At 38.0% G+C, this 21355-nt stretch overlaps 7 gene segments (V, D, J or C); 4 read left to right on the top strand and 3 right to left on the bottom strand.

Moving 5' to 3' along the window:
• Window positions 1–79: 79 nt before the first annotated feature.
• LOC131984360 (immunoglobulin kappa constant-like) lies at window positions 80–2479 on the bottom strand. The segment is given in 3 exon segments: window positions 80–1000; window positions 1659–1710; window positions 2474–2479. Coding segments are annotated over 3 exon segments (399 nt in total).
• An 861-nt stretch (window positions 2480–3340) lies between these two features.
• Window positions 3341–4032, top strand: LOC131984359 (Ig kappa chain V region 3381-like). The segment is given in 2 exon segments: window positions 3341–3593; window positions 3701–4032. Coding segments are annotated over 2 exon segments (423 nt in total).
• A 1637-nt stretch (window positions 4033–5669) lies between these two features.
• LOC131984358 (Ig kappa chain V region 3381-like) lies at window positions 5670–6288 on the top strand. The segment is given in 2 exon segments: window positions 5670–5847; window positions 5945–6288. Coding segments are annotated over 2 exon segments (426 nt in total).
• A 3075-nt stretch (window positions 6289–9363) lies between these two features.
• On the bottom strand, window positions 9364–11305 carry LOC131985411 (Ig kappa-b4 chain C region-like). The segment is given in 2 exon segments: window positions 9364–10405; window positions 11055–11305. A coding segment is annotated over 1 exon segment (351 nt).
• Window positions 11306–12299: 994 nt separating this feature from the next.
• Window positions 12300–12748, top strand: LOC131985099 (immunoglobulin kappa variable 3-20-like). The segment is given in 1 exon segment: window positions 12300–12748. A coding segment is annotated over 1 exon segment (369 nt).
• A 4651-nt stretch (window positions 12749–17399) lies between these two features.
• Window positions 17400–18609, bottom strand: LOC131984356 (immunoglobulin kappa constant-like). The segment is given in 2 exon segments: window positions 17400–18452; window positions 18606–18609. Coding segments are annotated over 2 exon segments (345 nt in total).
• A 1653-nt stretch (window positions 18610–20262) lies between these two features.
• On the top strand, window positions 20263–20791 carry LOC131984355 (immunoglobulin kappa variable 4-1-like). The segment is given in 2 exon segments: window positions 20263–20350; window positions 20448–20791. Coding segments are annotated over 2 exon segments (426 nt in total).
• Window positions 20792–21355: the final 564 nt, after the last annotated feature.

Genomic DNA, 21355 nt, shown 5'->3' with positions numbered 1-21355 from the left:
TATATGGCACAGAAGGGAAAAGCCAAAAGACACTTTCATAATACACATAAACAAATCTTTATTGCTTTAAAATATTAAAAACGTCAACATAAGCAAGAACGAAGAGAGAGTTACAAAGTGCAGAACTATTGCCGACTGTACAATGCCTCACACGGGGCACCAATATGTATGGATTTTAGGATGTCCCAAAATATGTGTATGGATACCTCTCAACAGGGCACCATTGATATTAGGAACATAGGATTACAAATGATGTATGATTTTGGGTGAAAATGCAAATTTAATGACATATTAACTTAACAAATGGACCTTCAAGAGCATAAATTAGTTAAATTTGATAGCTTTGTGATTTATATTAACTGAAATAGCTGCACCATGTCTACAGTCTTAAAACAATAAAAAATGTATCTAGAAAAAATGTACTTGATGATTGCCAGTTTGGCACTTTAACCTGATTCATGCTCCTAATATATAACACATGTAAAAGAAAGGAATTCAAGAGACCCGTCACTTTTATAATCTACGATGGAATTCTTTATTGTTTGAAAATGTTAAAACTAACAACACAAGCAAGAACAAGTTAATGTTGAAACATCATAAGAGAAACAGAGAAAGAGTGCAGACTGAGAGCAGTAGCAGAGTAGAACCAGTGAGTCAGATCAGGACTGGGGACACTGGTCTCTGCTCAGACTCTCTGAGAGCGGAGTCTGGGAGCCCTGGGTGGCCTCACAGGTCACAGAGCCCACCTTCCTCCACTGGTCTGCAGAGAGCCTCAGGGTGCTGCTCCAGCTGTAGTGGCCGTCCTTCTCCAGCACCCCGGGGCTGCTGCTCTGCTCCCAGCTGATGCTGCTGCTGCTGCTGCTGCTGCTGCCGTCCACCTTCCAGGCCAGACTCCAGTCTGAGGGGAAGCCCTTGTTGGCCAGGCACATGAGCGTGGCCTTCCCCTGCTGCAGCTGCTCAGTGGAGGGGGGCAGCACCGTCAGGGTGGGACGGGCATCACCTAGGAGACATCAATCAGATTAGAGGACAGCGGGACCACACAGCTGTCAATCAACCAGCAGACACTTGGACACCTTTCCTGTGTGAGAGTTGATCTTCTCCTTTAAGGAGTTTCTGTCAGATGGTTTTTCTGCTCCACCAGTCACTCACTCACTCACACATTGTTTCACTTCCCTTTAAGAAGCCTCTCATGCATATCAGCACAGAGAGAATCATCGTACAGAATGAGCTGAAAAATATATCAAACTACACTGGAATAAAAAGAAGCAGGCAACATTTTTGAACTCTCATCAGCAGTATGAAAAACCTGAACTACAAAATATTTGAGTTGTTAATTATAAAATGAATAAATACAGAAAGTAAGCTGACAGCCATCAAATATTCTGCGTGTGGATTTCAGTCATTATTTAATGAAATGTTCAAATAATCTTAAGACTAAACACACAATACACAATACATAATATAAAGATTACAAAAAAATATATCTCCAATCTTTATCTTCACTTTGTTCAATGTTACTTCAACAAGTTAATTCAATATAACAACAGTTATTATTGTGGTGGAAAACTAAATATAAAACAACATAATTATAATTAATTATAAAATGTTTTAATAGTAATCGGTTCAGAAACTTTTTTTCAAATAAACATTTGACTTACTTCCAACATCCAGTCTGGTTCCTCCACCAAAAGTCAACCACAGTGATACAAACTCATTGAGCCGCCGTACAAAAACCTCTCACTGTAGAGAGACACGGCTCTCTGACTTTGTCTGACTGAACTAAACCTACAAGCCCTAAAGATGCAACTTTACCACTGAAGATTGAAATTATCATTCATTCTGTTATTTAAAAACATATTTTTCATTAAAAGTAGTTTTTGAAGTTATGTTGCTGAAGTCTCTGACTGCAAAATCTTTGTCAAAAACTCACAAATGAAAGTGATAAAGCAGCTATCTTTTTCCTGGACAGTGCAATACATAAAAAACAGAAAGACAGATGTCTAGAATTATTAAAAATGTAAGATATTTGACTTACTTCCAACATCCAGTCTGGTTCCTCCACCGAACGTGTACCACAGTGATACAAACTCATTGAGCCACCGTACGAAAACCTCTCACTGTAGAGAGACACGGCTCTCTGACTTTGACACAAACAAACTCACCAAGATAGGTCTCTGTTAGAAGATTTTACAGATAACATGAAAACTGATCACAACAACAGATTTCCTAATGCACATTTTTATACAATACAGTATATTTAATTAATTTTACAGACATTAAATTAGCTTAGATTGACTCCATTGGAAATGTGTCTTTGTCTTCTCCAGGTACATACAATGCCTTTAACACATCACACCTTAAAAACAGACAATACACAGAATAATATATTTACGATTGTACTAATGGGCAGGTAGCAGCCAATGAGTGATACAAATAATACATTGGGGCAAATAACATATCAAGTGTCTGATACAGTCATCCTGTCATCAACACTTATATGTAACAGGCAATAGCAGACTTTTATAGTTGCCAGGCGGCATCACTTAAAGCGATAAGAGCATCTTTGGGCATGCAGAAGTTTTAACGCCACACATTTTCATCAGCTACTCCTTCCACAAAGTTCTCCACCATCCACTAGATCTTTAACCCAATTTAGAATAGAAAAAGATTTGGTCTCAAGATTTGTCTCTTTGTGCCTCTTTGTTCTTCAGGTTTTGCAGAAACTCTTAAATGATTTTCATATTTCTTTATGCTGACGATATATTTTTTCAAAACTACATTTAGAATTCTGTAAAATTATTTAAACATCATTTTCAACACGACCTTCCCTCTTCCTTTGTTTCCACCTTTAATCCTAACTGCTTTATTATTCCACTGCACAATGAAGACGCATGAAAATGAATAACAACACAATGCCACAGATTTCCTAAGGCACATTTTTATTCAATACAGTATATTTATTTCATTCTACAGACATTAGATTAGCTTAGATTGACTTCATTGGAAAAGTGTCTTTGGCTTCTCCAGATACATCCAATGCCTTTAACACAGCACACCTTAAAAACAGACAATAAACATTATATTATCTATAACATTGTACAAATGGGCAGGTAGCAGCCAATGAGATATACAAATAATACACGGGTGCAAATAAAATAACAAGTGTCTGATGCAGTCATCCTGTGATCAACACCTATATGTAACAGGTAATAACAGACTTTTATAGTTGTTTCGGCCGGCTTTTGGGACCCTGAATCGAACATTTTGATACCAAGGTTTTCAAGAAGTAAAACCAAATAAAAACTGCATTTAAACATCCTGCATCTGATGATGCTGATCATCAATGGATCAATCAGTTTATCAGAGTAATCCAGGTCCCTATTGGAGTCAGTCAGAGCATTTCCATAGAGAGCCACTTTGCATCAGCAGCACCATGCTCCAGTGCTCTGGGAGAGTTTATAGTCCTGAGAGTTGAACACTGGATGACTGACAGCTGTCCTTCATGACAACAGAAGCCACAGAAATCCTCCTCATCAGAAACATGACTTTGATCTGCGTCCTCATCTGGACTCTCCTCTGCTGCTGCTTCACAGGTAAAGTCCAGAGAATCAAACTCCTCTCCTCTATGAACATCCGTCCCTCTGAAATGAAGCCGACAAAACCATGACGCTGCTTTATGTTTCTGTCTCTGTGTCCTCAGAGTCCAGAGGACAGGTCACAGTGACTCAGCCTGGAGCAGTGAGCTCTGCTCCGGGAGGCTCCGTCTCCATCAGCTGTAGGATCAGTCAGAAGGTTCATGTTTATAGCAATAACCACTGTTTAGCCTGGTACCAACAGAGAGATGGAGAAACTCCTAAACTGCTTATTTACTATGCTAGCTCTCGTCAGTCAGGGACTCCAGATCGTTTTACAGGCAGTGGATCAAACTCCGACTTCACTCTGACCATCAGTGGAGTTCAGACTGAAGATGCAGCAGTTTACTACTGTCAGAGTTTTCACTATCCCAACAGTCAGTATGTGTTCACACAGTGAAAAAGCGTCGTACAAAAACCTCCCTCAGTTCAGTTTCTGTTCTGCTGACAGACTGCTGCAGCTGGAAGCTACTGTAGAGACTGACACACTTCACTGAGTACACACACACACACACACACACACACACACACACACACACACACACACACAGACACACTAGTAGTTGATACACTCTTAAACACTAGTAGTTGATACACTCTTAAACATAATAATGAATATATATATATATATATATATATATATATATACATACACATACATATATGTATATATATATATATACATTTCTATATACATACACATACATACATACATGTATATATTTTTTATTTATGCATTTATTTATTTTTGTTTGGAAACCATAGCTCAAAGTTGTGCACTTTTTTGTGTCAATTGTTTTTTACAGAGAGAAGTAAGGGAAATGTGTTTACACAAATTGAGTTAAAACAACAACATATCTCCTGCAGCCTTTCCCAGAATATATATGTTTTATTTATTGTTAAAGCTGTCATTGCAACCTCAGTCTAGCTCTATTTAAAGTGGATCCATAAGATGTGTTTGGGTCCTTTCACCTTGTAAGAACTTTCTGCACTTGATGAAAGAAACAGAACAAGTCAACCATGATGAGATAATGAAAATCATCCTGTAGAATAACCTGATGAAGATTTTTACAGAGTCTAATAAACTGCACAGATCCTTGTGTGCAGAATATTTTGCGTTCTATTTGTATTTACAATTGTATTTTCAACCAATGATAGTACAGGATAGGACAGATGCACTGTTGCACTTTTTCTTAACCATACAGACAATATTCATGTTCCATCGAGGAAAGACAAAACTGAGTCTTCTAAATATCAGGACTGAAATACAAAACTAATGATATGAATGGATGGCCTACAGGTGGAGACATTGCAGAGAATCTCAGGTGAGGAGAATGAGGTGATTAGGTAGTGCAGGAGGACAAACAGAGCAAATAGAAAACCCCAAACTCAGGGTGGATCCCAGGAATTGTGAACTTATTCTTGGATTGATTATAGAGAATATAAAGGAGAAATATTAAATATATAAATAGATCACAACATTTTCAAATCGCCCCACGTCTCTTTATATAAATTATATTTTAATTTTCATATCTGTGCATATCAGACAACACATACATAGACAGTGAATCCATATATCTGTCTCTAGTGGAAACTATTCAACAGATCATGAAGACACAAGACAGGAAAATATATATATTTTTAGATTCCTTTAATTTCACTACCATTCACTGAGGTCCCCTCTTTGGCAGGAAGACAAGAAATGCAATTTCACTCTTGACAAGTTTCTCTTAAACAAAATATCTGAGGAATATTTCTAGTAAGGTCATGGAAAAAGACCTTAAAAGTACATTTTCTGTTCTGTTTCTGTTTTTTCATAATGACCAGAATACAGTGTCCTCACTTGTTTTGGTTGGTGTGACAGTCCACTGTTGGTAATATAGGAATGTATGTCTGTGTTTCATGATTCCCTATTATAATAAGAAGGAAACATGTTTATAAAGAGAGAAAACATCAAACTTTGAGTAATTATTTTCTGTCATACTGTCACATAACTACTGACAATGTCCCTGTTGGAGTCAGTCAGAGCATTTCCATAGAGAGCCACTTTGCATCAGCAGCACCATGCTCCAGTGCTCTGGGAGAGTTTATAGTCCTGAGAGTTGAACACTGGATGACTGACAGCTGTCCTTCATGACAACAGAAGCCACAGAAATCCTCCTCATCAGAAACATGACTTTGATCCTCATCTGGACTCTCCTCTGCTTCACTCAGGGTGAGAAAGATCATCTTTCTCTCAGGTGAAAATCATTTGGATTGTTATAGAGTTTCACCTCAGCATCTCATGTCCAGTGTTTCTTCTCTCTCCTCAGGGTCTGTGGGACAAAATGTTGTGTTGACTCAGCCAGCAGCTAAATCTGTCCAGCTGGGTCAAACTGTCTCTATTCCCTGTCAGGCCAGTCCAAAGGTTTCCCACTACACTGGCTCTCAATACTACCTGGCCTGGTACCATCAGAAAACTGGAGAAGTTCCTAAACTTCTGATCTACCGAACATCAGATAGATTTTCTGGAATCTCCTCCAGATTCAGTGGAAGTGGAGCGGGGAATGGAGTCGACTTCACTCTGACCATCAGTGGAGTTCAGACTGAAGATGCAGCAGTTTACTACTGTCAGAGTTATCACTCTATCAACAGTCAAGCTGTGTTCACACAGTGAAAAAGCGTCGTACAAAAACCTCCCTCAGTTCAGTTTCTGTTCTGCTGACAGACTGCTGCAGCTGGAAGTTACTGCAGAGACTGACACACTTCACTGAGTACACACACACACAAACACACACACACACACACACACACACACACACACACACATACCCGTAGCTGATAAACTCTTAAACATAATATTGAATATATATATATATATATATATTCAATATTATGTTTATATATATATATATATATATATATGTATATGTATATATATATATATATATATATATATATATATGTATATATACATGTTTTTTGTATTTTTTGTATTTTTTGAATTCTTTTTTTATGTATTCATTTATTTTTGTTTGGAAAACATAGCTCAAAAGTTGGGCACTTTTTTGTGTCAAATTTTTTTACAGAGGGAAGTAAGTAAGATTTGTTAACACAAATTGAGTTAAAACAACAACACATCTCCTGCAGCCTTTCCCAGAATATATATGTTTTATTTATTACTAAAGCTGTCATTGCAACCTCAGTCTAGCTCTATTAAAAGTGGATCCATAAGATGTGTTTGGGCCCTTTCACCTTGTAACAACTTTCTGCACTTGATGAAAGAAACAGAACAAGTCAACCCGTGATGAGATAATGAAAATCATCCTGTAGAATAACCTGATGAAGATTTCTACAGAGTCTAATAAACTGCACAGATCCTTGTGTGCAGAATCTTTTGCTTTCCATTTGTAATTGTATTTTCCATCAGTGATAGTATGAAACTAAATAGAACTAAAATAAGGACAGATGCACTTTTGCACCTTTGCTTTACCATACAGACAATATTCATGTTCCATCGAGGAAAGACAAAACTGAGTCATCTGAAAATCAGGACTGAAATAAAAACTAAGAATATGAATGGATGACGTACAGGTGGAGACACTGCAGAGAATCTCAGGTGAGGAGAATGAGGTGATTAGGTAGTGCAGGAGGGGAAACAGAGCAATCAGAAAACCCCGAACTCAGGGTGGATCCCAGGAATTGTGAACTTATTCTAGGATTGATAACAGAGAATATAAAGGAGGAATATAAATATATAAATAGATCACAACATTTTTAAATCGCCCCACATCTCATTATATAAATGATATCTTACGTTTAATTTCTGTGCATATCAGACAACATATACATAGATACCGATATATATCCAGATGCCTTTGACAGTGAATCCATATATCTGTCTCTAGTGGAAACTATTTAACAGATCGTGAAGCCACAAGACAGGAAAATATTTTTTTAGATTCCTTTGATTTCACTTTTTTTTCAAAACAGCGCCGATGAGTTTATTGCTGATCTGGACTATGAACCCTCGGAACCAATCGACCGGGATTTATGGATGAGGAATATGTTTTTAGACGACATATTTTCACTGAAGAACAGACAGATTTGTGGCCATCTGGAGATAATAATAATATTATTAATAATATATTAATATTAATAATAATAATAATGATTGATTGTGATGATGATATAAGAAATCATGACTGTTTATATCTTATATAACTTTATGCGTCGTTGAGTACCCTGAAAAGTGCAATATATAAAATGTATTATTATTTATTACTATTATTATTATTATTATTATGATAATTATTATTATTTTTATTACAGTAGGCTAATGAGAACTATGTCTATTTCTTCCAATGGTCATATCATGTTTGCATCTTGCTAATGGGCATGTATTAGTATTATCCATAGGATTTTTATTCAGTCAAATGTAACATTTGCTGAGTTTGTTGATTTTAAAAAAAACTTTATTGAAGTTTTGGACAAATAAACTCAACTTCTCATGAAAGCCACGGGTATAAGCTCTCAAATACTTTTTGAATTTCATTTCTATCTGCTACAGAGGCTGAAAAATCTTCTGTTGAATTTCCAGAAAAACTTCTGGTTTTAGGGGGTTCTTTCAAAATCGCCCAGAGTTTTTCCAGGCATTTTTTCCAGGCGTTTTAGGCCTTAATGGATTAAACAAAATATCTGAGGAATATTTCTAGTAAGGTTATGGAAAAAGACATTGAAAGTACATTTTCTGTTCTGTTTCTGTTTTTTCATAATGACCAGAAAACAGTGTCCTCACTTGATTTGGTTGATGTGACAGTCCACTGTTGGTAATATAGGAGGGCATGTGTGTGTTTCATGATTCCCTACTATGATAAAAACGAAACATTTTTACAAAGAAGAAAACATTAAACTGTAAGTAATTATTTTCTGTCTTACTGTCACATAAATACTGACAATGTCCCTGTTGGAGTCAATCAGAGCATTTCCATAGAGAGCCACTTTGCATCAGCAGCACCATGCTCCAGTGCTCTGGGAGAGTTTATAGTGATAGTATACTGACACACTTCACTGAGAACACAGACACACACTTCATTGATTTTATAGAAACGAGCAATGAAAATCCTGTATCTCCAGGACTCATTCCATTGAGCACTGAACCTCTGGTGTCATTACATCAAGAAATGCATCAATAATATGGGAGTTCTTATCTCAGAGTCACACGTCATGAATCAGCTTTTATGCAGATGATGTTGTCTTATACATCACAGAATCCTCACCCTCCCTTATTTTACTCCCTCCATCTGATCAGTAATCAAAGCAGGTTTTCTTGCTGCACTCCTCTTATGGCAAATTTAATCAACAGTTTGGAGTTTACATTTCATAATGTGAATATATTTAAACAAATTTGATCACAAACAGACACAAGCAGAAACATACCATGCATATATTCATGAATAATACGTGGTGTAATATAAATTGTCTTATTTCATCCTTTTCTACCTGCTTTAAATAGAACAGTTAAAGTTAATGTCAGGTGAAACTCAAAGAATGAGCTGAATGACGTGCAAGTCAGTAATTAAAAATATTGCTCTGACGTGAGTTATGTTTCTGATTGTAAGAAAAGATGGGTTACAAAATGTGTTGTCAGTACAAAACATAGAGAAAATATATTTCACATGAAGTATTCTTTATTATTTGAAAACATTAACAGAATTTTGATCATTAAAACAATGAAATCATCATTATTTGAAGTTTAAGAATATTAAGATGAGCACATGATGGAAAAAAAGACATTGACAAAGGGAAAGTGCTGCTGCTCTCAGTCTGCACTCTGCATTAGAGTAAAACCAGTGAGTCAGGTCAGGACTGGGGACTCTGGTCTATCCTCAGAGTCTCTGAGAGTTATCGAATTATAAAAATGATACATTTAAAAAGTTGAAAACAAGCAATCATGCTTGCTTGTTTGTTTAAAATCCCAAATTCAATTCTTGATATAACACTTTATGCAGACAATACGCTTCTTTTTTATTTATAATGTTGTGAATCATTTCTATTATTATTTATATTTTATATTTCAGATCTTCAGAATATTTAACAACACATTAAAAATCAAATCTTCAAGGGCATGAACTAGTTGAATAGACAAAACATTGTACATACAATAGATCAACAATGCAAGAATGACCTTTTAAAAACACTAAAAAGTACTCTTGATTGACCTATATATTCAGAATATTCATCAGATTAACAAACAAAAATGACTATAGTAACAAACAAAGGAACACAATACTTTCATAATACACATGATCCAATCTTTATTATTTGAAAATGTTGAAAGCATCAACACAAGCAAGAACGTGTGAGAAAGAAAGAGTTACAGAGTGCAGACTGAGAGCAGTAGCAGAGTAAAACCAGTGAGTCAGATCAGGACTGGGGACACTGGTCTCTCCTCAGAGTCTCTGAGAGCGGAGTCTGGGAGCCCTGGGTGGCCTCACAGGTCACAGAGCCCACCTTCCTCCACTGGTCTGCAGAGAGCCTCAGGGTGCTGCTCCAGCTGTAGTGGCCGTCCTTCTCCAGCACCCCGGGGCTGCTGCTCTGCTCCCAGCTGATGCTGCTGCTGCTGCTGCTGCTGCTGCTGCTGCTGCTGCTGCTGCTGCTGCTGCCGTCCACCTTCCAGGCCAGACTCCAGTCTGAGGGGAAGCCCTTGTTGGCCAGGCACATGAGCGTGGCCGTCCCCTGCTGCAGCTGCTCAGTGGAGGGGGGCAGCACCGTCATGGTGGGACGGGCATCACCTAGGAGACACCAATCAGATTAGAGACAGCGGGAACACACAGCTGTCAATCAACCAGCAGACACTTGGACACCTTTCCTGTGTGAGAGTTGATCTTCTCCTTTAAGGAGTTTCTGTCAGATGGTTTTTCTGCTCCACCAGTCACTCACTCACACATTGTTTCACTTCCCTTTAAGAAGCCTCTCATGCATATCAGCACAGAGAGAATCATCGTACAGAATGAGCTGAAATATATCAAACTACACTGGAAATAAAAGAAGCAGGCAACATTTTTAAACTCTCATCAGCAGCATGAAAAATCTTAACTACACATCATTTAGTCTGTTAAATTCAACATTAATACAGAAAATAAACTGACAGCAATAAATGTTGTTAGTGTGGATTTCAGTCATTATTTAGTAAACTGTTCAAATTATTCAAATACTGAAAAACTGCAACAACACATGACACAATATAAAGATACAAAAAAATGCATCTCCAGTCTTTATCTCCACTTTGTTCAATGTTTCCTCATGAAGTTAATTCATCATAACAACAGCTATTATTGTGGTGGAAAACTAAACATCAAACAACATAATTATAATTAATTATAAAATGTTATAAAAATAATCGGTTCAGAAACTGTTTATTGAAATAAACATTTGACTTACTTCCAACATCCAGTCTGGTTCCTCCACCAAAAGTCAACCACAGTGATACAAACTCATTGAGCCGCCGTACAAAAACCTCTCACTGTAGAGAGACACGGCTCTCTGACTTTGTCTGACTGAACTAAACCTACAAGCCCTGAAGATGCAACTTTACCACTGAAGATGGAAATTGTTATTTAAAAATATTTTTTTTCATTAAAATTAGTTTTTGAAGTTATCTTGCTGAAGTCAACTTATCAATAAAAATGGTAACGCAGCTATCTTTTTCCTGTACTGTACAATAAATAAAAAAACAGACAGATGTCTAGAATTATTAAAAATGTAAGATATTTGACTTACTTCCAACATCCAGTCTGGTTCCTCCACCGAACGTGTACCACAGTGATACAAACTCATTGAGCCGCCGTACAAAAACCTCTCACTGTAGAGAGACACGGCTCTCTGACTTTGACACAAACAAACTCACCAAGATAGGTCTCTGTTAGAAGATTTTACAGATAACTGATCACAACAAAAGATTTCATAATGCACATTTTTATACAATACAGTATATTAAATTATTATTATATTAAATTACATTAGATTGACTTCATTGGAACTGTGTCTTTGGCTTCTCCAGGTACAATGCCTTTAACACATCACACCTTAAAAACAGACAATACACAGAATAATATATTTACAATTGTACAAATGGGCAGGTAGCAGCCAATGAGATATACAAATAATACATGAGAGAAAATAAAAAATTAAGTTTCTCTATTTAACACCTCTATCTAACAGGTAATAACAGGCTTTAATAGTTGTTCCGGTTGGCTCTTTGGATCGTAAATCTAAACATTTTGATACCAAGTTTTTCGAGAAGTAAAATCAAATAAAATTTGCATTTAAACATCCCTAAACAACACTCTGATGATGCTGATCATCAATGGATCAATCAGTTTATCAGAGTAATCCAGGTCCCTGTTGGAGTCAGTCAGAGCATTTCCATAGAGAGCCACTTTGCATCAGCAGCACCATGCTCCAGTGCTCTGGGAGAGTTTATAGTCCTGAGAGTTGAACACTGGATGACTGACAGCTGTCCTTCATGACAACAGAAGCCACAGAAATCCTCCTCATCAGAAACATGACTTTGATCTGCGTCCTCATCTGGACTCTCCTCTGCTGCTGCTTCACAGGTAAAGTCCAGAGAATCAAACTCCTCTCCTCTATGAACATCCGTCCCTCTGAAATGAAGCCGACAAAACCATGATGCTGCTTTATGTTTCTGTCTCTGTGTCCTCAGAGTCCAGAGGACAGGTCACAGTGACTCAGCCTGGAGCAGTGAGCTCTGCTCCGGGAGGCTCCGTCTCCATCAGCTGTAGGACCAGTCAGAAGGTTTATGGTTCGAGCAGCTACCAGCGTTTAGCCTGGTACCAACAGAGAGATGGAGAAACTCCTAAACTGCTTATTTACTCTGCTAGCACTCGTCAGTCAGGGACTCCAGATCGTTTTACAGGCAGTGGATCAAACTCTGACTTCACTCTGACCATCAGTGGAGTTCAGACTGAAGATGCAGCAGTTTACTACTGTCAGAGTTTTCATGTCATCAACAGTCAGTCTGTGTTCACACAGTGAAAAAGCGTCGTACAAAAACCTCCCTCAGTCAGCAGAACAGAAACTGAACTGACTGCTGCAGCTGGAAGCTACTGACACACTTCACTGAGCACACACAGTACACACACATGCTCACATGTTTAATTTATTTTCGCAGACCTTAGAAAAAATAAAATGCAAGCTATTACAAAAATAAAATGAATCACTGGCAATACGTAAGACAGTACTTTACCGGCAGAAGCTGAGGCATTAAGAAGATTTGGTAACGCTTTATATTAAGGTCCTTGTAATAACCATTAATTAACAAGTAATAAGGCCCTTGTAAGTCCTTACAAGATGCTTATTAACATTATTGTGTGTTTATAAGCCTATATAAGTGTTAATATTATTATTAAATAAGTGTTAATATTATTATATTATAGCATTATAATACAGTTAATAGCAGGCTATAAGAGATTTATAAGCGCTTATAAGAAACTTGTTAACAGTTTGCAAATGCTTAAGAACATTAATTAAAGCCTCATGATTATCTTATAATTGTTCATAATAGCATTACAAACACCAATTATGTCTTTGCCATGCCTTTATTAATCTTCTTTAGTTGCTTATTGATATTAAAATTGCTCATCTATTATTAGTTAACTATGCACTTGTTAACAGTTAACTATGCTTTTTGCAGCTACCGGATCTAAAGCGAGAACAATGCTTTATTAAAGCTAACAAATAATTTATTATGCATTATTAAGCCTTTAAGAATCTTTTTTGTTTGCTTTACTAAAATAAAATGTAATTTATTATGCTGTTATTATTAGTTAACTATGCACTTGTTAACAGTTAACTATGCTTTTTGCAGCTACCGGATCTAAAGCGAGAACAATGCTTTATTAAAGCTAACAAATAATTTATTATGCATTATTAAGCCTTTAAGAATCTTTTTTGTTTGCTTTACTAAAATAAAATGTAATTTATTATGCTGTTATTATTAGTTAACTATGCACTTGTTAACAGTTAACTATGCTTTTTGCAGCTACCGGATCTAAAGCGAGAACAATGCTTTATTAAAGCTAATAAGTAATTTATTATGCTGTTATTATTATCTCTGATATCTCTGCCAGCCCCCTCCCCCCGCCTCCCCCCCTTCCCCAGCCGACTGTCTTCGAGCAGTTTGAGCCCATTACCCTATCCTCCCTCTCCGATGCAGTCAGACACCTGCAGCCTTCCAACTGCCCCTCTGACTGTCTACCCTCCCGTCTACTTAAGGATGCTACAGTTTTCAACTCAGTTGCCCCCTTCCTTCGACTGTTGATGAATTCCATCCTCTCCACTGGTTGTGTCCCGGCTGCCTTCAAGTTCGCCGTAGTGCAGCCACTACTAAAAAAACCCAACCTCGACCCCTCCATTCTGTCTAACTAAAGACCTATTTCCAAACTACCCTTCCTGTCTAAAGTCCTCGAGCGAGAAGTCTATGTCCAGCTGAAAGCCTTTCTGACCAACAACAACATCTACGAAAAATTCCAGTCTGGCTTCAGAACAGCCCACAGCACAGAGACTGCACTCCTGAGAGTGCTAAACGACCTGCTCCTAGTCGTTGACTCAGGGAGTCCTGTGATCCTAGTGCTCCTCGATCTCACAGCAGCCTTTGACACGGTGGATCACAGGATCCTGCTGTCTCGGCTTGAGCACCAAGTTGGCATCAAAGGCACCGCCCTGAAGTTCTTTCAGTCCTACCTGGCTGACAGGAGCTTCTCTGTCCTGCTTGGGGATTTCTTCTCCTCTGTTGCCCCCCTCACCTGTGGGGTCCCTCAGGGCTCTATACTAGGTCCCATCCTCTTCCTGTTATATATTTTACCCCTAGGGGACATCCTGGTCAAACATAACATCTCCTTCCACTGCTTTGCCGATGACGTCCAGCTATATCTGCCTCTTAAGGTTGATGGGCAGGCTGCACTCCAGCCACTGCGTGATTGTCTGGCTGACATCAAATCATGGATGGGTGCAAACTTCCTCAACCTTAACGAGAGCAAGACGGAGATCATTATTTTTGGCAAAACCTCTCCGGCCTTCTCCACTGATGCCCTAGGCCCTCTCGCCTCCAACATCCGGCTTTCTGTCAGAAATCTTGGCGTGATTTTTGACAGTGCTTTTAAGTTTGAGCAGCAGGTTAGCGCAGTGGTGAGGAGAAGCTTTTTCCACCTGAGAACACTAGCCAAGACAAAAGCTTACCTGCCTCAGAGTGACCTGGAGAAAACTATTCATGCCTTCATCACATCACAATTGGACTACTGCGACGCCCTCTACACCGGTATGGATCAATTGCAGCTTCGCCGCCTGCAGTTGGTCCAAAACTCAGCCGCCAGACTCCTCCCCTGCACTAAAAAACACGATCACATCACCCCAGTCCTCGCATCGCTCCACTGGCTCCCCATCCGTCACCGCATTGACTATAAACTTCTTCTAACTGTTTACAAATCCCTCCATGGTCTGGCCCCTATATACCTGTCTGACCTCCTGCACCACCACACCCCCTCCAGAGCTCTACAGTCAGCTGACCAGCTGCTGTTGGAGGTGCCCAGGTCCAGACTAAAAACAAGGGGCGACAGGGCCTTCCCAGTAGCAGCCCCCAGACTCTGGAACTGCCTCCCCCTCCACATCCGTGCAGCGCAGTCACGAAATGTTTTTAAATCCCTCTTAAAAACCCACCTCTTTTCTCTTGCCTTCGATTAAAGTTTTTTTTTTCTCTGGCAAGTGCTAGTGAATAGTGTACCCTAGTAATCCCACAGTGCTTTTAAAAAATATCCCATCTTCTTTTAATTTATTTTAAATTAAATGTTGTTTTGTTTTTTTTGTTTTCTTTGTTACCTTTGTCAATTCTGTATTTTATTGCACTTTCTTGCACTTTTATGTGAAGCACTTTGGTGCGGCTCAGCCGTCTGTAAATGCGCTACATAAATAAATCTGACTTGACTTGACTTGACTATTAGTTAACTATGCACTTGTTAACAGTTAACTATGCTTTTTGCAGCTACCGGATCTAAAGCGAGAACAATGCCTTATTAAGGCTAATAAATATTTAATTATGTGTTAATTACTGGTTAATGATTTTCACAACCTCCACATCTAGAATGTGGTCAATGTTGATATAATGGGAAGGGGAAAAAAAGCATAATACAAGTGTTTCAACTGTGAAGGTCAAACTTGTTTTATTTATTGATTGCTGTGGACTAAAAATGTAAAAAATAAATAAATAAAAAAAGCACTTTCAGGAACTGTAAAAATGGAGACTGAGGAGGACTTGGTAGAGGATGAGGAACTTGACTCAGAAGATCCAGAAAAATCAGAAGCTGATGCAACAGATGCTTCAGGGGATCATCTCTCATGTTGGTGTTTCTTGATCCTGTATGAAGACAAATATCAGACATGTGGTAGTTATAAAGGATATTTTGTGGTTACAATAAAAAGGCTGGTTTCCATACAAAAATACCTTAATTTATACAGAGAGCAGCAGTAATGGCTATAAAACATAACATATTTTTGTTTCTAGCTATATATAGATAACAATGCAGTTTGCCTTGTTATCTGTGTTTTCATAATAATGAAATTCATTTAAAAAAAAAAAAAAAAGGTCTTGAAATATCCTGCAATAACACTCTACAGTTGAAATTGTAATTATTATTTGGTCATTATTTGACTCAAATCACTGCTGTATATTAAAGTGTAAACGACAGCAAGTATCATGTTCAGAAATGTGTACAGTGCACAACTAAAGAGAGAAGATATATATTTTCACAACATAAATTGCATACAGCATAGGTGGAGACAAAATAAGTTAGCAATTACTGTTACTAGATGCATAAACTAGATTATTTAAATATGAAAACAGCTTATTTTCGACGTCCACTTCGCATTTGAATCCGACTTGGGGGAGATATTGGGGCCACTGCCTCCATTTTTCAGGCGGGATCAGAATGACGTTCACGTCGATCGTGTGTGTGTAAGCTATCAGCCGCCCGCTACCTTAAACCGGAACCTTCGGTTTTACTGTCTGCCTTCAAAATAAAAGCTCTTGAAGCAGAAAAAGAAGAGGCCCGCCAAAAGCACCGGAAAGAGACAAAGTCAGAAAACTGATTTTTGAAGGTAGTTCGCGGAGAAAAACTTTGAAGATAAAAAGTAAACCTTAAAGTAAAGCAATCAAAAAAAAGATTCTTAAAGGCTTAATAATGCATAATAAATTATGTATTAGCTTTGATAAAGCATTGTTCTCGCTTTAGATCCGGTAGCTGCAAAAAGCATAGTTAACTGTTAACAAGTGCATAGTTAACTTATAATAGATGAGCAATAAAGTATATTTTAATATCAATAAGCAACTAAAGAAGATTAATAAAGGCATGGCAAAGACATAATGGGTGTTTGCAATGCTATTATGAACAATTATAAGATACTCATGAGGCTTTTATTAATGTTCTTAAACATTTGCAAACTGTTAACTAGTTTCTTATAAGCGCTTATAAATCTCTTATAGCCTGCTATTAACTGTATTATAATGCCATTATTAACACTTATATAGGCTTATAAACACACAATAATGTTAATAAGCATCTTGTAAGGACTTACAAGGGCCTTATTACTTGTTGATTAATGGTTATTACAAGGACCTTAATATAAAGTGTTACCGAAGATTTCACTATAATAAATCACTGAAAGGAAAGTGGCTAGCACAACTTTCATCTTTGTTGAAAATTTCAATTAAGGTTAACAATTTTTTCCCCTTCATGTTTTGGAAAATACCATGGTGTCAGTTCATTATAAATAAAAATCAGTGTCAACAGAATTATGCTGAATATGACTGAAAATCATTGAGAGGATTAGAGTTACATATTTTTTAGAAACACACTGAGAGGTTTTACTGAATGTGAACAAATAATGTATCAAAGTTAGACAGTAGTGGTTTATTGATGAGGGTTAGAATCAGGACTGGGAACACTGGTCTCTCAGGGTCTCTGAGAGTTATCAAAGAATTAAATAAATACATTTTAATAAACTTTAAAACAAACAAGCTTGTTTTTTGGGTTTAAAATGTCATATTTGACTCATGTTATATCACTTCATGCAGATGAGTCGCTGGTTTGTAATTACAGTTTTGTGAATCCTTTCTATTAACATTAATTGAAATAGCTGAACCATGTTTACAGTGTTAAAACTATAAAAATGTATCTGGAAAAAATGTACTTCTTACGATTGTCACTTCGGCACTTTAATCTGATTCATGCTCCTAATATATAACACATGTAAAAGAAAGGAATTCAAGAGACCCGTCACTTTTATAATCTACGATGGAATTCTTTATTGTTTGAAAATGTTAAAACTAACAACACAAGCAAGAACAAGTTAATGTTGAAACATCATGAGAGAAACAGAGAAAGAGTGCAGACTGAGAGCAGTAGCAGAGTAAAACCAGTGAGTCAGATCAGGACTGGGGACACTGGTCTCTCCTCAGAGTCTCTGAGAGCGGAGTCTGGGAGCCCTGGGTGGCCTCACAGGTCACAGAGCCCACCTTCCTCCACTGGTCTGCAGAGAGCCTCAGGGTGCTGCTCCAGCTGTAGTGGCCGTCCTTCTCCAGCACCCCGGGGCTGCTGCTCTGCTCCCAGCTGATGCTGCTGCTGCTGCTGCTGCTGCTGCCGTCCACCTTCCAGGCCAGACTCCAGTCTGAGGGGAAGCCCTTGTTGGCCAGGCACATGAGCGTGGCCTTCCCCTGCTGCAGCTGCTCAGTGGAGGGGGGCAGCACCGTCAGGGTGGGACGGGCATCACCTAGGAGACACCAATCAGATTAGAGGACAGCGGGACCACACAGCTGTCAATCAACCAGCAGACACTTGGACACCTTTCCTGTGTGAGAGTTGATCTTCTCCTTTAAGGAGTTTCTGTCAGATGGTTTTTCTGCTCCACCAGTCACTCACTCACACATTGTTTCACTTCCCTTTAAGAAGCCTCTCATGCATATCAGCACAGAGAGAATCATCGTACAGAATGAGCTGAAATATATCAAACTAGACTGGAAATAAAACAAGCAGGCAACATTTTTAAACTCTCATCAGCAGCATACAAAACCTGAACTACACAATATATACGAAGTTCAGAAGTACGTAAAGTTAACATAAATAAATACAGAAAATAAACTGATGGATAATTAAATGTTATTCATGTGGATTTCAGTCATTATTTAGTAAACTGTTCAAATTAATGAAAGACTAAAAAACTGCAACAACACATGACACAATATAAGGATTACATAAAAAATGTATCTCCAATCTTTATCTCCACTTTGTTCAATGCTACTTCATGAAGTTAATTCAACATAACAGTTATCATTGTGGTGGAAAACTAAACATCAAGAAACACAAGATAAATTAATTATACAAAGTTATAATGATAATCTGTGCAGAAACTTTTTTTAAAATAAACATTTGACTTACTTCCAACATCCAGTCTGGTTCCTCCACCAAAAGTCCACCACAGTGATACAAACTCATTGAGCCGCCGTACAAAAACCTCTCACTGTAGAGAGACACGGCTCTCTGACTTTGTCTGACTGAACTAAACCTACAAGCCCTAAAGATGCAACTTTACCACTGAAGGTGGAAATAATCATTCATCCTGTTATTTAAAAACATTTTTTTCATTAAAAGTAGTTTCTGAAGTTTTGTTGCTGAAGCCTCTGACTGCAAAATCTTTGTCAAAAACTCACAAATGAAAGTGATAAAGCAGCTATCTTTTTCCTGGACTGTGTAATATATAAAAACAGAAAAGACAGATGGCTAGAATTGTTAAAAATGTAAGATATTTGACTTACTTCCAACATCCAGTCTGGTTCCTCCACCGAACGTGTACCACAGTGATACAAACTCATTGAGCCGCCGTACAAAAACCTCTCACTGTAGAGAGACACGGCTCTCTGACTTTGACACAAACAAACTCACCAAGATAGGTCTCTGTTAGAAGATTTTACAGATAACATGAAAACTGATAACAACAACAGATTTCCTAATGCACATTTTTATACAATACAGTATATTTGTTTTATTTTACAGACATTAAATTAGCTTAGATTGACTTCATTAGAAAAGTGTCTTTGGCTTCTCCAGGTACATACAATGCCTTTAACACATCACATCTTAAAAACAGACAATACACAGAATCATATAACTACAATTGTACTAATGGGCAGGTAGCAGCCAATGAGTTATACAAATAATACATTGGGGCAAATAACATATGAAGTGTCTGATGCAGTCATCCTGTGATCAACACCTATATGTAACAGGTAATAACAGACTTTTTATAGTTGTTCCGGCCGGCTCTTGGGACCCTGAATCGAACATTTCGAGACCAAGTTTCCAAGATGGAAAACCAAATAAAAACTGCATTTAAACGTCCTGAAACAACACTCTGATTATGCTGATTATCAATGGATCAATCAGTTTATCAGAGTAATCCAGGTCCCTGTTGGAGTCAGTCAGAGCATTTCCATAGAGAGCCACTTTGCATCAGCAGCACCATGCTCCAGTGCTCTGGGAGAGTTTATAGTCCTGAGAGTTGAACAGTGGATGACTGACAGCTGTCCTTCATGACAACAGAAGTCACAGAAATCCTCCTCATCAGAAACATGACTTTGATCCTCATCTGGACTCTCCTCTGCTTCACTCAGGGTGAGAAAGATCATCTTTCTCTCAGGTGAAAATCATTTGGATTGTTATAGAGTTTCACCTCAGCATCTCATGTCCAGTGTTTCTTCTCTCTCCTCAGGGTCTGTGGGACAAAATGTTGTGTTGACTCAGCCAGCAGCTAAATCTGTCCAGCTGGGTCAAACTGCTTCTATTCCCTGTCAGGCCAGTACAAAGGTTTCCCACTACACTGGCTCACAATACTTACTGGGCTGGTACCAACAGAAAACTGGAGAAGTTCCTAAACTTCTGATCTACCTAACATCAGATAGATTTTCTGGAATCTCCTCCAGATTCAGTGGAAGCGGAGCGGGGAATGGAGTCGACTTCACTCTGACCATCAGTGGAGTTCAGACTGAAGATGCAGCAGTTTACTACTGTCAGAGTTATCACTCTATCAACAGTCAAGCTGTGTTCACACAGTGAAAAAGCGTCGTACAAAAACCTCCCTCAGTTCAGTTTCTGTTCTGCTGACAGACTGCTGCAGCTGGAAGCTACTGCAGAGACTGACACACTTCACTGAGTACACACACACACACACACACACAGATACACTCTTAAACATAATAAATATAATAATGATAATAAACCATAGTTTACATTTTTACAGATAGAATGAAGGAAAAATTGTTTATGCTTTTCAAATTGAGATGAAAAACAACAACATATCTCCTGCAGCCTTTCCCAGAATATATATGTTTTATTCATTACTAAAGCTGTCATTGCAACCTCAGTCTAGCTCTATTTAAAGTGGATCCATAAGATGTGTTTGGGCCTTTTCACCTTGTAACAACTTTCTGCACTTAATGAAAGAAACAGAACAAGTCGACCGTGGTGAGATAATGAAAATCATCCTGTAGAATAACCTGATGAAGATTTCTACAGAGTCGAATCAACTGCACAGATCCTTGTGTGCAGAATCTTTTGCCTTCCATTTGCAATGCAATTGTTTTTTCCACCAATGATAGTATGGAACTAAATGGAACTAAA

Source organism: Centropristis striata, chromosome 14 (assembly GCF_030273125.1).
Source record: "Centropristis striata isolate RG_2023a ecotype Rhode Island chromosome 14, C.striata_1.0, whole genome shotgun sequence".
Lineage (NCBI taxonomy): Eukaryota > Metazoa > Chordata > Actinopteri > Perciformes > Serranidae > Centropristis > Centropristis striata.
Note: the sequence above shows the minus strand (reverse complement) of the source record. Positions and strands in the feature narration are given on the sequence as shown.